The sequence below is a fragment of the Drosophila kikkawai genome, chromosome 2L (genome assembly GCF_030179895.1).
Source record: "Drosophila kikkawai strain 14028-0561.14 chromosome 2L, DkikHiC1v2, whole genome shotgun sequence".
Classification (NCBI taxonomy): domain Eukaryota; kingdom Metazoa; phylum Arthropoda; class Insecta; order Diptera; family Drosophilidae; genus Drosophila; species Drosophila kikkawai.
Genome location: NC_091728.1, coordinates 8,895,678 through 8,910,411, shown reverse-complemented (window position 1 = coordinate 8,910,411; position 14,734 = coordinate 8,895,678). Strand labels below are relative to the sequence as shown.

Below are 14,734 nucleotides of genomic sequence, written 5' to 3'. Positions count from 1 at the left end.
CAGTGGCACACAGAACAATTTGAGATTAAAAATAAGATTAAAAATATTTTGAATCAGAAAAACTAAAAAGTTCTTAGTGGAAACCATAGTTAAAATCTGCAACATTACTTTTATAGAGCCTTATTTACTATATTACAATATTTATTCATTAAATTTACAGAAATAACTTGAATTTTCAAAGGCATTGCAAAATTGTACAAATTAAGCTATAAAATGTTACAAACTTATTCTGAAATTGATGGATATTACCTACTTTTAAGCACATTTTAAAGGGTTTTAATTTAATTTCTGCAGTAAATTTAATTTTTCAAAATGTATTTATAGCATTAAAATTATTCACATTGGTTTTCTATGTATATGCACTTCTGTATTAACCATTTAATGTAATGTAAATTTAAAAAAATATACAACAAATACCTAAAAAATATTTTTAAATTTTAAATGCTAATCTTAAGTTCCCCAACCACTGTTCCCCATCGATTTGTTCTTTATTTTTCGCTCCATTTGACGCTTAAAGGCAGCCACCGCCACCATCAGAGTTGGCTGCAGTCGTCAACGCATCGCCGTCACTGAGACAGCTTCAATTGGATATTGACTTCGATTTGACCATCAGAGTGTCGCCAGTCTAATCAAGTGCAATGCTCTGATAAGGAAATGCAATGCTGCCATGCTGCAATGCTGAGGGGTGAAAATGTGCCACACAAAAATGTTGCAAATACATTATGCGAAGCTGGATTTATTTGCGTTTTATGGCTGCAAATAATAAAAAGTTAATAAAGTTTGTTTTGCGTTCGGTTTCAGTCGTCAAAAACATCAATTTTTTACGACATTTCGTGGTTAGTTCTTTGGAATTTACAACAGAAGACGAAAGGGAATGGATTTACTAAGATTTGCTTAAGGATTTGACCAAGAAAAGGAGACTACCGACTGAGGGTTCATGTTAAAGATTCTAAGTAAAAATATATTTCTACTATATAAAATATAGTTTTACTTGTTGTTTATTTATTGTAATATTTAAAACCCTTGCCATTTATAGAAAATACCTGAAAATTGCATACCATTATATAACTGATTTGGTTAAAGACCAATTATAGTCCTAGTCCCAGTTCAATGGCCAGACGAATAATCGGCCAATCACTTTGGTATGAAATTATCTTCCTCAAACTCCTAGCCATTCCTTGATTGTCCCCCAAAAAAAAAAAAAACCTTTTACTCGAGCACAAATAAGAAAAATCCAGTAAGCCAATGTACTCGGGTACATGAAAAATGAGTTGGGCTAGTTCGTTGAACATGAAATGTGTCACTTGTGTCGAGTAAATCCAATAAACTACGCCTCCAAGACAATAAACCAAACAAGACAATGGGGGGATGATAAGACAGAACCGCGTAGATTTCCACTATATAGATTGATTGTTCTATATGAGTGGATATGGAAAGCCAGGGAAATCGGACAGCGACTTGACAACCCCATTGACGTGTGAGTTTCCCTTCGGGGTGCGATGATTAGTACGATTTTTACCGATTTATTGATGAAATTCCTTCTGTGGCTGCAAACAAATTAGAAAATAATTGAAGCCTGCTTCAGGAATCGATTAGTTCACTCCGAAGAACTTATGTTGGTCATTATGCTGAAAGCCATTTAGTGGAGTGGCCGCAATTAAAAGGAAACGGAAGTAATTAGTACAAAGGGAAACTCAATAGTTAAGTGGAACTGTGCCCGAAAGTTTTTATATTAATCAACGTAATATTTGCCCTTTAAGTTCGAATCTGATCTCGTCACGTTCCAGCATTTCCGTCGGCCAAATCTTATTTGTCTGAACAATTCGCATCTGCGTCTCAGTCGCTGACAATGATTACGGCAAATTGCTGGTGAAAACGGTTTCGCTTGCTTGACTTAATAATAAACCTTAATTATAGACTAGCCTACTAACTTAACTCAACGCGACTCCCAAAAACTAGACGAAGCAAAGTTGATCTCAGACAATTTGCTTACAGCGTTGATTACAACAGTAGAAACGAAGCTTAGCAAGTAGGAAATTAAAAATTTGTAATGAGATCACACAAAGTAAGGAAACTTAAAAGGTAAAACAAAGTTTCTACGATATTAAGGTCGTGGGGAAGTTGTTCGGATTTTTCTATATTTTCTCCCTATATCACAACCATTTATACGAATACGATATTAGGATCAGCGTGGTAAGTTTTTTTGTGCTTACGATAATACAACCAAATATTTCAACCAAACTCGAATCTCGTTTAAATACGTTAGTTTTCCTATATCACAACCACTTATTACGATATCAACCGCGCAAAACCATGGCAACATTCAACAATTAAAATCAAAAGGAAACCAAATCACCTTGACAACCAGTGCTTTGGCCCAAACAAAGAAAATATTTTGGTTTTTTGGTTGTCACAAAAATATTGCCGCCATGAAGCTGCGAACGCGACTCTGCAAGAAGAGTTCCCTAAAAACCACCGAGGCAGCAGGGGAAGGCAGCCAAACAAGTTCGAATTATCCACTGAGCTGCGTGGATTGGAGCAGCAATGAGGAGATATATTTTGTGAGGTAGCATCATCATTATTAATAATAATTTAATATTATTATTTATGATGTTTTTAATATATTTATATCCTTCTGCAGCGATGACCACCAGATCTTCAAGTGGAGCGACGTGACCCGAGACTCTGTGGAGGTAGCCAAACTGCCAGATGACTTTGTCCCTACGGACCTGCACTGGCTCCTGCTAGGCGGCCGGAGCAGTGGCGGGGGCAAGGGCAGCGACACCTTGCTGGTGTGCAGCAACGATGGCCGGTTCGTGATCCTCAATAAGAGTGCCCGCGTGGAGCGAAGCATCTCGGCCCATGGGGCAGCTATTAGTTCGGGACGATGGAGTCCTGATGGCGCCGGTCTGCTCACCGCTGGCGAGGATGGTGTGATCAAGATCTGGTCAAGATCCGGTATGCTACGCTCCACGGTGGTGCAGAACGAGGAGGCCATACGCTGCGCTCGCTGGGCACCCAACTCCACCTCGATTGTGTTCTGTCAGGGAAGTCATGTGTCCATCAAGCCACTGGCAGCTAATAGCAAGCTTATAAGGGTGAGATATATTATGCCTATTCTGTAATAAAGTTCTTATAATAATTATAATCTCATCCCAATAGTGGCGCGCCCATGATGGCCTGGTTCTGGCCCTCAGTTGGTCCGCTCAGTCCAATGTCATAGCCTCCGGCGGCGAGGACTTTCGCTTCAAGATCTGGGATGCCCAGGGCGCCAATCTGTTTACCAGTGCCGCCGAGGAGTTCGCCATCACGAGTGTGGCCTTCAATCCCGAGAAGGATTACCTGCTGGTTGGCACTTTCAATCTGCTCAAGCTGTGCCACAGCACGGGAGTGAGTCCTAATCCTAGTTCTGACTTCAAAAAAACTTATAAAATACTTTATTTTATATTTATTATCTCAGTGGTCCTACAACAGTGCCCGCTTTACGGCCCCGAGTGTGGGCTCCTTTTTCAGCTTGTCCTGGTCGGCGGATGGCACTCAGGTGGCGTGTGGCACCTCCACGGGTCAGCTAATAGTGGCCTATGCCATCGAGCAGCAATTGATCTCCAGGAATCTAAAGGCCACCAGCAATAGTCGCAAGTCCATTGCTCTAAAGGACATTGCCAATGGCACCCAAGATGTCCTGGATTTTCCGCAGCGCGTTATTAACTTTGGTCTGGGCTATGGACACCTGGTGGTGGCCACCACCCATCAGATTCACATCTACAATGAAAAGTACATCAATACCCCTATTATAGTCGATGGCAGGAACGATACCAGGGTCATTGAAGTGGGCAAGAAGTGAGTAAAATGTACCTTTCATCTCTAGAATGTCTCTAATCTTTAATAAATTATTTTAGATACTTTATGATCTTGGATGCCTCGTCTATATGGGTGTACACCTACACGGGTCGCCTGCATTTGAATCCCCGATATCCCGGCTCCCAAGCGCAGATTCCCCTGCTCACCTGGCGCTCCCTCTCCTTGGGCCTTGATGTCCTGGCCATTCGTGACAATTCAGACCCCACGCTGCTTCACCTTTTCGATCTGATACCAGGTGCATCGCGGCAGTACGATCCGCATTCGTTGAGAGCCAAGCAGCCGCTGGCGGAGATCGCCGCCTGTCGAGCGGGCACACCGGATGACCAGTTCGTGGCCTTCATAGACTCCAATCGGGAGCTGTTCGTCAGTGAGTCGCGCAATCTCAGTGGTGAGCGGACCGACGAGATTTACAAGATCGGGACGCAGCTCACGGCGATTAAATGGGCCAGCGAGACGAATATCCTGGTGGGAGTGCACGACTCCTGCTACAGCATTTGGTACTGTCCCGGAGAGGGAGCCTCCGATCCCACGATCATTGCCCTCACCACCATTACCTTGGACACCGCGTAAGTTTCTTAGATTTAATACAAAATTCACTATAAACTCCTATGTTTTGTAGGGAATTCGGCAAGCAGATTGCCATCGAGAGTTTCGAGGATGCAGTAATTACTTTTCGTTGTGCTGGGGCCCTGCTCCCCGTCAATGTGAACATCTACTGCGAGGTCCTGCATCGCGCTCTGCTCGAGGGCCAGTGGCCGCAGGCGCTGAAGATCTGCCGGCTGGCACAGCATGCCAGTCTGTGGGCCACCTTGGCGGCGGTGGCCACCAGGAAACACCAACTGCAGATTAGCGAGGAGGCCTATGCAGCCGCCTTGCAAATCGACAAGGTGAGCTACCTGCAGCACCTAAAGACACTGACGCCCTCGAGTGCCGAGCAGATGGCAGAGAACTCGCTGATGCTGGGCAGGATGCTGGAGGCGGAGACGATCCTGCTGCATGGCCGTAAGATCCAACAGGCGGTGGGTCTGTCCCTGCGAATGCACAACTGGCGGAGAGCCTTGGAAATTGCCCAGAAACATAGAGTGGAGGAGCCGGACCTGATGCAGCGGGTGCTCCAAGAGAGGATCAAGTACCTCAAGGCGTTGCAAAGGGAGGAATGGGATCCCACATACCTACCTCACGTGGTAAAAGAGGATCCTAATAGTAGTCCCAGCGAATAGAGGAGAATATTTTTATGGGTTTCAAAAATTTAATTAAAAAAACAATAGATTTTCCATTTAATAAGCGGGTGACAACATGGGCTCCCCAGCTAATCCTCGCAGGACGTTATGGGCAGCCAGGGAAGCAGCATCGATTCGGGTTCGCTTCGTAGCATAACCCACATGCGGAGTAACCACTGTAAGGGCATAGCAAATAAGAAATTAGTCAAGTACTCTACGATAATGGGACTTAAAAGATAACAGCTAAAGGCGTCATGTTGTCAAGAAATTCAACAAGAGATTGGAGCTGTTATACTTGTTGCCATTCAAAAAATTCCATTCAAAGAAGTATTACTTTTTAAAGATAAACTTCTTATTATAATTTAAATATATTTTAACTCACCAACATTATCCAATGCCAACAGCTTATCTGTTGACTTTAGGGGTTCGGGATCCATGACATCCAAGCCTGCGGCAAATATTTGGTTTGATTTCAAAGCATCATAAAGATCATCCTGGTTGACAATTTCTGTGGGATAGCCATGCCATATAAAAAGCGATAATAAATCTGAATTATAATCAACTTACTGCCTCGGGCAATGTTGACCAGCACAGTGGTCTTCTTCATCTTGTTAAAGGCAGTGGCATCAAACAGACCCTGAGTTTCCTGGGTCAAAGGACACGCAATGACCAGGAAGTCACTTTCCGCCAGCAACGTATCGAAATCCACCTTCTTGGCATTAAACTTTTCTTCGATCTCCGGACTAACACGACTTCGGGTGGTGTACAAGACACGATCGATATCGAATCCGGACAGACGCTGGGCTATAGCCTGACCAATGCCACCAAAACCATAAAAACCCACGGTGGAGTCACGAATGTCCTGGCCCAAAAGCCAATTAAGGTGATAGTTCTCCCACTGGTCTCTGGAAAAACGTTTCAAGTATATCAATAAAGAAAAGATATATACTATATATCCTGCTCACCTGTCGATCTTTCTTCGTCCCTCCTGGAATCTCCGAGCAGCAGCGATAAGTAAACCCACCGCTAGATCGGCCACCGCCACGGTTAGCATGGCGGGAGTACTCCCCAGAGGTATGCCCCGCTTTTTCAGCTCCGGAACATCTACATTATTTATTCCGGAAGACATCGTGGATACCGCCTTGAATTGCGGACCTGCAGCATCCAAAACCTCGGCATTTAGAAGATCTCGACCACCCCAAACAGCGGCATGGCAACCCCTGATCTTCTCCAGGACTTCGATCCGATTATTGGGCGGTTCACTTGTGACCTGCAGGATTTCGCACTTTTCCCTTAGGATATCGATTCCCTCCGGCGGGACATCGGTGTGTGCTATTAGTACCTTGTAGGGCTTGGACATTATCTGGGGGTTTTTTTTAAATAAAATAATAATAATAATTATAAGTGTGAAGGTAAACATGTGAAAAATAATTACTAAGAGAGATTTTCTCTTGATTTTTCGAAATATATTAAAGAGCGTGTTCTGAAAGCTTTTAGACTCTTAAATTCTACGAAATATATTTGAACACAGACTATTTACCTGCACGTTTGAGTAACGACTGAAAAACTATTAGCTGTGGCAGACCGCTTTTATAGAGTGTCAGATATCACTGATACTTATCACCTAAAAAAAAGCCAACAAACCTTTCATACCCTTGCAGGTAACAATTAAAATATTTCATAACTAAGCCAAAAATGCATTAATTTCGATTCGGAAAGCAGTTTTGTGTTAGTTTTTATTAATTTAAAAAAACTGCATACCAAATTTAAAATTTTAAGAAATCAAAATTTTTTGCCATTTTTGCTAATTTTAATGATGTAACCCCTTATCAAATTTCGCAAAAATTGCCAAAAAATAGATTTCTTCCGGACATGTCTAGAAAGATTCGTATGTTAATGCTGATCAAGAATATATATGGTTTATGGGGTCGGAAATGATTCCTTGACTTAGAAAAATATTATTTTGTATTATAAAATCGGATTTTTTATATTAAAAAACTTCTTGATTTTTTTAAAATAAAAAATATCATAACTCGGCCAAAAGAGAATTTATTTTAAATCGGAAAACTGTTCTGTGCGAGATTTTCTACAGTTTTGTACCTAATTTATTATTCAGATTGAACATTTTTAAAATATATTTATTTCCAAATTAAAATCAGTAGGCAGGCCTTATCATGGGCTTTCCCTCCATGGCATTAAGAATGTTGTTGGCGGCCAAGAGACTCATTTCAATGGTGGTTTTCATGGTCTGAGTGCCCATATGGGGTAGAATAACTAAAAAACAAATAAAAGATATAAAATGCAACCATATATAGTAAAGAATTTAGCCCAACTCACCACAATTGGGCAGTTTAAGGAGTGGATTGTCGGCGGGCAGTGGTTCGGGAGTGGTGACATCCAAGCCAGCTGCAAATATCCTTCCACTGGTCAAGGCCTCATGTAGGTCCGGTTGATTAACGAGACCTTTAACAAATTATATATTTATATTTGTGAAATCATACAAACTTACTCTTAATACCCACCGCCTCTTGCCACATTTACAAACACCGAAGACTTCTTCATCTGGCCAAAGGCCTGGGCATTGAACTTATCCCTCGTCTCATTGGTAAGTGGAGCAGCTACCACCAGGAAATCGCTTTCCTTCAGCAGCGTTTCAAAGGACACGTGTTCTGCCTTGAAGTCGCCGTCGTTTTCCTTTCGGGTTCGGGTGTGGTAAAGGATCTTGGCCACGTCCCAGCTCTGCAGGCGCTTGGCAATCGCCTGGCTAATGCCTCCGAAACCAAAGAATCCTATTACCGAGTCCCGAATCTCCTGGCCCATCATCCAGTTGATCTGCTCCGTTTTCCATTGAGACCTACAAACAAATGGGAGTTTAAATTATAAATCCTTAAAAATTCAAAACCTCTCCAAAAAGGGTATTCAAAAGTCTGGTTAGGGGACATCCCCCCGTAAAAAAGCTTTCTATATAAAAAGCTCATCACAAGCTGTTGGCTCCTACCTCTCGATTTCGGTGCGCCCAGCATGGAAATGACGACCCGCTGCAATCATCAAACCGATGGCCAGATCGGCAACCGAATTCTTTACCACTCCCGGTGTGTGTCCCAATGGGATTTGCCGTAGCTTAAACTCGGGCACATCCACATAATCAATGCCCGACGACATGGTGCTAACGCACCGCAGCTGGGGCCCGGCCGCATCCAGAATGCCGGCATTCAGGGGCTGATAGTGGGCCCAATAGATGGCATCGACACCGGGTACCTTCTTTAGGATCTCCTCCCGCGACGGCGGTACACTCTGGCACACAATTGTCTCTGCTCCGCGGGATCTGAGGAGTTCCAGCGCCGGCGTCGGGACATTTGGATGCGAAATTAGCACCTTGAATGCAGTGGATGCAGCGCGGGACATGATACAAAAAATGAACAATCAGCCGTCGCTTACGGCGCTAAACTATTCAGTGGAAATTACCCAGCCCCAAAACAATTCTCAAGCTTTCGCAGGGGGTTGCTCTCCTTCTCAGTCTCTTCGGTTCTAACTTTACTCTTAAGCTTTATATTTCGTTCTCAATTTGGCATGGAAATGGTAGCGGCAGCTTTAATTATTTCCTATTTTTGTTGTTATCATACACTTTAGTGGGGTATTTCGATTTTTTAGACAGGGTTTTTTATATCAAAATGCATATATTAAATGCTCATTGCATTTTGTTTAAATAATATATAACGAGGGGAAATTAAGTCCCCTTCAAAGTGTGTAAGAAAATGTCATACACAATGTTTATTTCTGTCTAAATTTTCCCATAAATATTCTGCATTCGAAAAAACTGTTATATCTTCTATAATATAATTCTTATTTAAATTAAAAAATTACTTTAAAGTGAAAGGCATTCAATAGCGCATATAGAAAGTTTTTAAAAAAAGATCTTAGCCTAATAAAATATTGGTTAATTGAATAATTATATATTTCCTGATTTCTTGCCACTACTTTCTTAATAACAATTAAAATTCTACTATATTCAAGTACATACAAACCAACTCGTATAAGAACTCTTAATTTCCATTCTCTCGAAACAACCTTTTTCATATTTAAATAAGGCAATTTGTACTAGCTTTGTACGTGATTATTTTTAATTATAATTTTTTATTTTCACATCTACAATAATGCCAAGGCCACTCAGAATGCATTTCACACTCCGCTAGTTGCCCGTATTTCCATTTAAGTCCGATTTGAAATTCCTAGTAGGCGGGCGACAGCATGGGCTCGCCGACCAGTCCGCGGAGCACATTGTGGGCGGCAATGGTGGCCATTTCGGCGCGAGTTCGCTTCGTGGCAGAGCCAATGTGGGGCAGGACAACTGAAAGAGATCATAGATAAATCAAGGTTAGTGGTGAATTTAACAAAACTTAATTTGTAGGTGAAGATAAAACTTTAAGTTTAACCTTTAAAAGACATGGCAAGAATGGTTTGTAACCTTCAAAAAACCTTAGTTAAATCTCACCGAAAATACTTTTAGACAATGTCAACCCACTAAGCAGATAAGACTGAATCACGAAACTGATAACAAGGCCAGAAATACGAGCATTTCCTAGACTGATATCAATAAACCGAATTTTATTTCGATCGTCTCCACCCCCCACTTACCAACATTGTCCAGCGTCAGCAGCTTGTCCTTGGGCGACAGGGGCTCTGGATCCACAACGTCCAGGCCAGCGGAGAAGATTCTGTTCGACTTGAGAGCCTCATAGAGGTCATCCTGGTTGACAATTTCTGCGGGGTGGATAATATAATATAATAAATAAATAAATAATGATAAAAACGAAGACAAACTTACTGCCCCGGCCAATGTTGACCAGCACTGCAGTCTCCTTCATCTTGTTGAAGGCGGTGGCATTGAACACTCCCTGAGTGTCCTTGGTCAAGGGGGAGGCGATCACAATGAAGTCACTCTCCGCCAGCAGAGTGTCAAAGTCCACCTTCTTGGCGTTGAACTCCTCCTCGATCTCCTTGTGCACGCGTCGGCGGGTGGTGTACAGCACGCGGTCGATGTCAAAGCCGGACAGGCGCTTGGCAATGGCCTGGCCAATGCCTCCGAAGCCGTAGAAGCCCACGGTGGAGTCACGAATGTCCTGGCCTAAAAGCCAGTTCAGATGGTAGTTCTCCCACTGGTCACTGGAAAGAGACTTTAGTAAGTACCCTTTAATTGGAAGGTATTAAGGACTCACTTATCGATCTTCTTGCGTCCCTCGTGGAAGCGACGACCGGCGGCAATGAGGAGGCCCACAGCCAAGTCAGCCACCGCAGTATTAAGAACGGTGGGAGTGTGTCCCAGCGGGATCTTGCGCTTCTTCAGCTCGGGGACATCCACATAATCGATGCCTGCCGACATGGTGGAGATGGATTTCAGCTGGGGACCGGCAGCATCCAAGGCCTCAGCATTGAGGGGTTGATGACCACCCCAGAGGACACCATCGACTCCACTGATTTTACGCAAGAGCTCGGCCCTGTCAACGGGAACGCTCTGCACTTGGATGACCTCGCAGTTCTGCTTCAGGATATCGATGCCCTCCTGGGGAACCTCGGGATGGGTAACCAGGACCTTGAAAGCCTTGCCACTGGACATGGTGCGGTTCTGCTTCTGATTCCTGCTGCCCCTGCCAAAGAGGTCGGCGTTACTACCAGCTATGAGCAAGGCCACGATCAGTGGGAACAAAAGTCGAGAAATCGATCCCATCTCGAGAAATATTGTTGCGATCGAAGTCGAGCTTGGCGAGCGACTGAGCTCAGAAGCGGCATACGCACCCGGCTTTTAAGAGCGACGACGAGGACAGAAAGCCGCTGCGACTGCTGCGACCCACGATCGTGGTTGATAAACCAATGAACCTGTTTAGCATTATGATCCGCGCTCTATCTCTTTGCTGTACAAAAAATATAGAAATATTTCCCAAGCCGTTGAGCAGCTGTGTTCTCCCACTGAGTTCTCTTCTACCTCGCGACGTATAAGACTTTTAACTCGTTTTGAGAACTGAAGTTGCGCGACATTAAGGAGTAAGCTCAGTTATTTTTAGAAATATATTAACCAACCTTTTTTTAAAAATAAACTTTAAAAAGAAAGGCATTTCAGGAATTTGCAGATTGATTTGAAAATATATTTAAGATTTAATTATTTAAAAAAGACGCAAAATATACATTAGTAATTGTAATTAGTTTATAGGCTTAGTAAACTTTGTTTATAAATTAAAAAGTATCAATTATATACACCAATTTCAAACGACAATGTTTTCAAAGAAAATTTGATGCAAACTATTTAAACAAGCAAATATTTAATATAAAAAATATATAAATATAGGCAAAATCAATCAATTTTATATTATATTTTGGAATGAATGAAAAGTCTTGTTCTCTGACCAAGAAAAATGTTTGGGATTCAATTAATATTTTTTACGCCAAGTAAACAGTAATGGTTATCTGACCAACATTGTCCCAGTAAACGCCCAAAGTCAAAGGGGTTATATATGGTCGCTATCTCAGCACTTGAGTCCCCCCACGAGATTTATGGCGAAATTCCGACAAGCAAACCTTCTAGATATGCTCACATCTAATCACTTGCCCACGACATTCGAAGCTCATTCAACTTTTTTGACAATTTGATGCTTATTTCGCATTGTTTATTGGGGGAATGGAACAAACCCACACTCAAATTTTGATTCTAATTACAACTTGGTCTCAATGTCATAGAAAAACAAACTAACACTCTTTGGACCTCTCTTAAAAAGCTGGGGCTTACAACAGTCTCTAACTAAAGGGCTCTTATTATTTTTTAAATAGTAATTATGCACTTGACACTATTAAATTGTTCTCTCGCATCAAACTCTTTCGACGAAGGAAACGAACTGAAATGTTTTTCCGGGGGGATTGTCCGGTAATGAAAAGCTTTTTCAAGTACTCGCGATCGGTTTCTCTTACTATATTTTCTCTTTTTCACTCTTACCGTGAGATCTAGAATTTAGAATACTTTTCTGCTCTGCGCTTGCCGCACGACTGAATAATCGGAGCCCGAAGCCTAAACCTTTATATAGAGTCCCCGTCACATCGGCGAATACAATTATCAGTTTACAAAAAAAGAGTTAGTTGAGCGATAATTGTTTATAAACCAAATTTTAGAGGAATTTGGAAAGTCATTAAATGTCAGTAAAAAAATTAAGAGAATTGGATTAATTTGAATTTGTATTTGATTATTTATTTAACAAATTCAAAATTATATTTGAAATATGTATTTATGAGTAAGATGTGTATTTAAAAATGCATAAAAATATTTGGATTTATACAAATGATGAAACTATTTTACAGATTCATCTGGAAAGTCATTAATGACACAGGAATTGGCTTATCAATAAATCAAAATGCAATATTTGATTAAACTATTAATGTTATTGATTGTAAATTAAAGACATAAAACAATAAACAACAAAATTGTATGTTAATATTATAAAATATAATGTGCGTATACTTAATTTTCACATATTATATTGTTGATTATGTGTATTGCTAATATTCTCAGGTATCTAATTAATTAATTTATTTTTATTAATCGATATTCAACTGCATTAATATTATTTTAAGCTGTACAAATTCCTAGTGTTACTATTTACATTGCACAAAAGCTTATAGCCATGATAAATTTCAGGTAAGAAATCCTTCTTATAGAGCAGTAATAATTTAGTTTTAAAAATTGTTAGCAATAATACTAACCGGAATTCCAGTGCTATCATCGCGATCAGTGACTCTCTTTCTGATTAGACATTGCGCTCGTCACTTGATGGCCCTCTTCCTTCACTCCACAGAGCGCTCTTTCATCGCCTCTCACTCCCTCTTTCTCTGCCTCTATGGTGCCATCTCACTCTCTGTTGCTTATCTCGTCTCATTGTGATTGTGTCATTGCTTCTTATCGGAGAAGCGAAGCAGAATCGGAACTCTTCGCGAGGAGTGAGCAGTTGGGAAATCTGTGCGCCTGCTCGAAATACCAGTTGGGGACTTTTCCCATGCGAGCGGTGTGTGATTTCCAATTGGAATGGGCACCATTTGGTTAGCCGGAGGCAATGGAGCCGTGGAGCCCTGGAACTGTGGAGCCACTGGAGATGGTGACTGGGACATCACAGCACTATTTCGTAGTTTTAGTACATAATGCCGTTTTTTTGTGAGCGGATCTGCTCAAATTTTGTCCGCAAAGCAGCAGGAGTTCAGCACTGGCAAAAGCACACTCACCCAGTCCTCCATTTTTAGTGTATTTTTTTTTTGTTGCTGTGTGAAAGCGGCGGCAAGAACCGTTCGCGTTGGCGTTAGCATCAGTGGTGCTCGCTTAGGCTTTTTACTGCCAATGTTTATTAAGTTTATTAAAAGAATAAAATATATACATATGTATATGTATAGTTGCTAGGAAAGCAAATCCCTGATATGTATATATTGCGTATACTTAATATTGACCAATATATTGTATAGGCCTACATTGCGTATGAGTAATTTTTTGTATTAATTACAAATAAATAAATAAATTTTATTATGAACTGAAATACGAGATAATTTATTTAAAGTAATTTTTGTTTGGTATTTAGAAGATTATAAATTTATCTAATATCTCCACAAATTCAATAAATGGAAATATTTTAGTTGCTTCTAGTAAAATTATTATTAGCTTTTTTAAACTTTCAACACTGATGTTTCCTATAATGCTGCAGCTGTTTATGTATGTACATATAGATGTTGCTGCTGTATGTTGTTGCAGTTTGTGATTTGTTGTTTAGGGCGCCAAATAGCATTCTGCACTTTTCCCTGCCCCCCCATAATGCTTCACCTCGCTCCCACCCCCTAAGAGGCAGAATTTGCCTAGACAGTGCACTCTGCCTAATTGAAAAGAGGAAGCGAAGGATGGAAAGAAAACCAACAAAGTTCTGTGGCGCGTGATGCGAGGGTGGATTTTTTCGTTGTCGTGACGCCGACTGCGCCGAGTCGCTGCGTCGTGTGTGTGTTTTTTTGTTTTTTCTTTTTACTTTGGCTTTGTTCTGTTTCCTTGTGGTGATTTTCTTGCAAGTTCCAGCGGCGGCAAGGGGGGCGTCTGTATATTGTCTGCGTTTTTGGTTTTCAATTCATGCTTTCCTGTTACCAAAACACGATGCGTCATTTTGACTGACGTAACCGGGAGACAGCTGTCTATCAGATGGGGCCGCCACGATGTTATCGTTATCGTAGTCGTTGTGTCGGGCCGCTGGTAGCGACGTCGTTACTTACCGTTACGCCGCGGCCGCCGGCATTGCCAGCGCTAAACTGCGGTTTGGCGAACAAGCAATCAGCAATTGATGACAGCAGACAGCAGCTAAAATACAGCCAGAGAGCCAGAGGGCGGAAGTGGAGGCAGGAGAGACACAGAGAAAAAGATAGGCGGGCGGCGAGTAACGGTGCCCATGTAACTGCGATGAAAGCAGCTGGAGCTGCGTCAAGTGGCCACTGCCCTCGATCTCGACGGAGCTGCACCAAGCTATTTAACCCTATAAATAACACTTTGGTAGTACATATCTTAGTACGATAATGAAATTTAATTTAAATTTAATTTTCTAAATTTATTTATGGTGTAGAAAAAATGTTTAAATATGTACAAACCTGTCAGA

At 41.6% G+C, this 14,734-nt stretch overlaps 4 protein-coding genes across 10 annotated transcripts; 1 reads left to right on the top strand and 3 right to left on the bottom strand.

The window, feature by feature from the left end:
- Window positions 1–2,383: 2,383 nt before the first annotated feature.
- On the top strand, window positions 2,384–5,081 carry Oseg5 (intraflagellar transport protein Oseg5). Its single transcript, XM_017166954.3, has 6 exons — window positions 2,384–2,566; window positions 2,642–3,098; window positions 3,163–3,390; window positions 3,461–3,840; window positions 3,900–4,427; window positions 4,481–5,081. The coding sequence occupies exons 1-6, from the start codon at window positions 2,430–2,432 to the stop codon at window positions 5,079–5,081; spliced, it is 2,331 nt and encodes a 776-aa protein (XP_017022443.1). The 5' UTR covers window positions 2,384–2,429.
- Window positions 5,082–5,092: 11 nt separating this feature from the next.
- On the bottom strand, window positions 5,093–6,645 carry LOC108074777 (glyoxylate reductase/hydroxypyruvate reductase). The gene is made up of 5 exons (XM_017166955.3): window positions 6,622–6,645; window positions 6,047–6,444; window positions 5,649–5,986; window positions 5,464–5,589; window positions 5,093–5,257 (listed from the first exon to the last, which is right to left on the bottom strand). The coding sequence occupies exons 2-5, from the start codon at window positions 6,439–6,441 to the stop codon at window positions 5,139–5,141; spliced, it is 978 nt and encodes a 325-aa protein (XP_017022444.1). The 5' UTR covers window positions 6,442–6,444; window positions 6,622–6,645; the 3' UTR covers window positions 5,093–5,138.
- A 469-nt stretch (window positions 6,646–7,114) lies between these two features.
- LOC108074781 (glyoxylate reductase/hydroxypyruvate reductase) lies at window positions 7,115–8,515 on the bottom strand. Its single transcript, XM_017166958.3, has 4 exons — window positions 8,080–8,515; window positions 7,604–7,935; window positions 7,419–7,544; window positions 7,115–7,355 (listed from the first exon to the last, which is right to left on the bottom strand). Exons 1-4 carry the CDS (start codon window positions 8,484–8,486, stop codon window positions 7,237–7,239), a joined length of 984 nt encoding a protein of 327 aa, XP_017022447.1. The 5' UTR covers window positions 8,487–8,515; the 3' UTR covers window positions 7,115–7,236.
- Window positions 8,516–9,195: 680 nt separating this feature from the next.
- On the bottom strand, window positions 9,196–12,127 carry LOC108074869 (glyoxylate reductase/hydroxypyruvate reductase). 7 transcript variants are annotated; one of them, XM_017167088.3, is made up of 5 exons: window positions 12,064–12,127; window positions 10,298–10,726; window positions 9,907–10,244; window positions 9,717–9,842; window positions 9,196–9,429 (listed from the first exon to the last, which is right to left on the bottom strand). In XM_017167088.3, exons 2-5 carry the CDS (start codon window positions 10,693–10,695, stop codon window positions 9,311–9,313), a joined length of 981 nt encoding a protein of 326 aa, XP_017022577.1. In that variant the 5' UTR covers window positions 10,696–10,726; window positions 12,064–12,127; the 3' UTR covers window positions 9,196–9,310. The 7 variants fall into 7 exon arrangements, with proteins under 7 accessions (XP_017022577.1, XP_017022578.1, XP_070145195.1 ...); XM_017167089.3 differs by having other exon boundaries at window positions 10,298–10,717; window positions 12,064–12,115; XM_070289094.1 differs by lacking the exon at window positions 12,064–12,127 and adding an exon at window positions 11,157–11,173.
- Window positions 12,128–14,734: the final 2,607 nt, after the last annotated feature.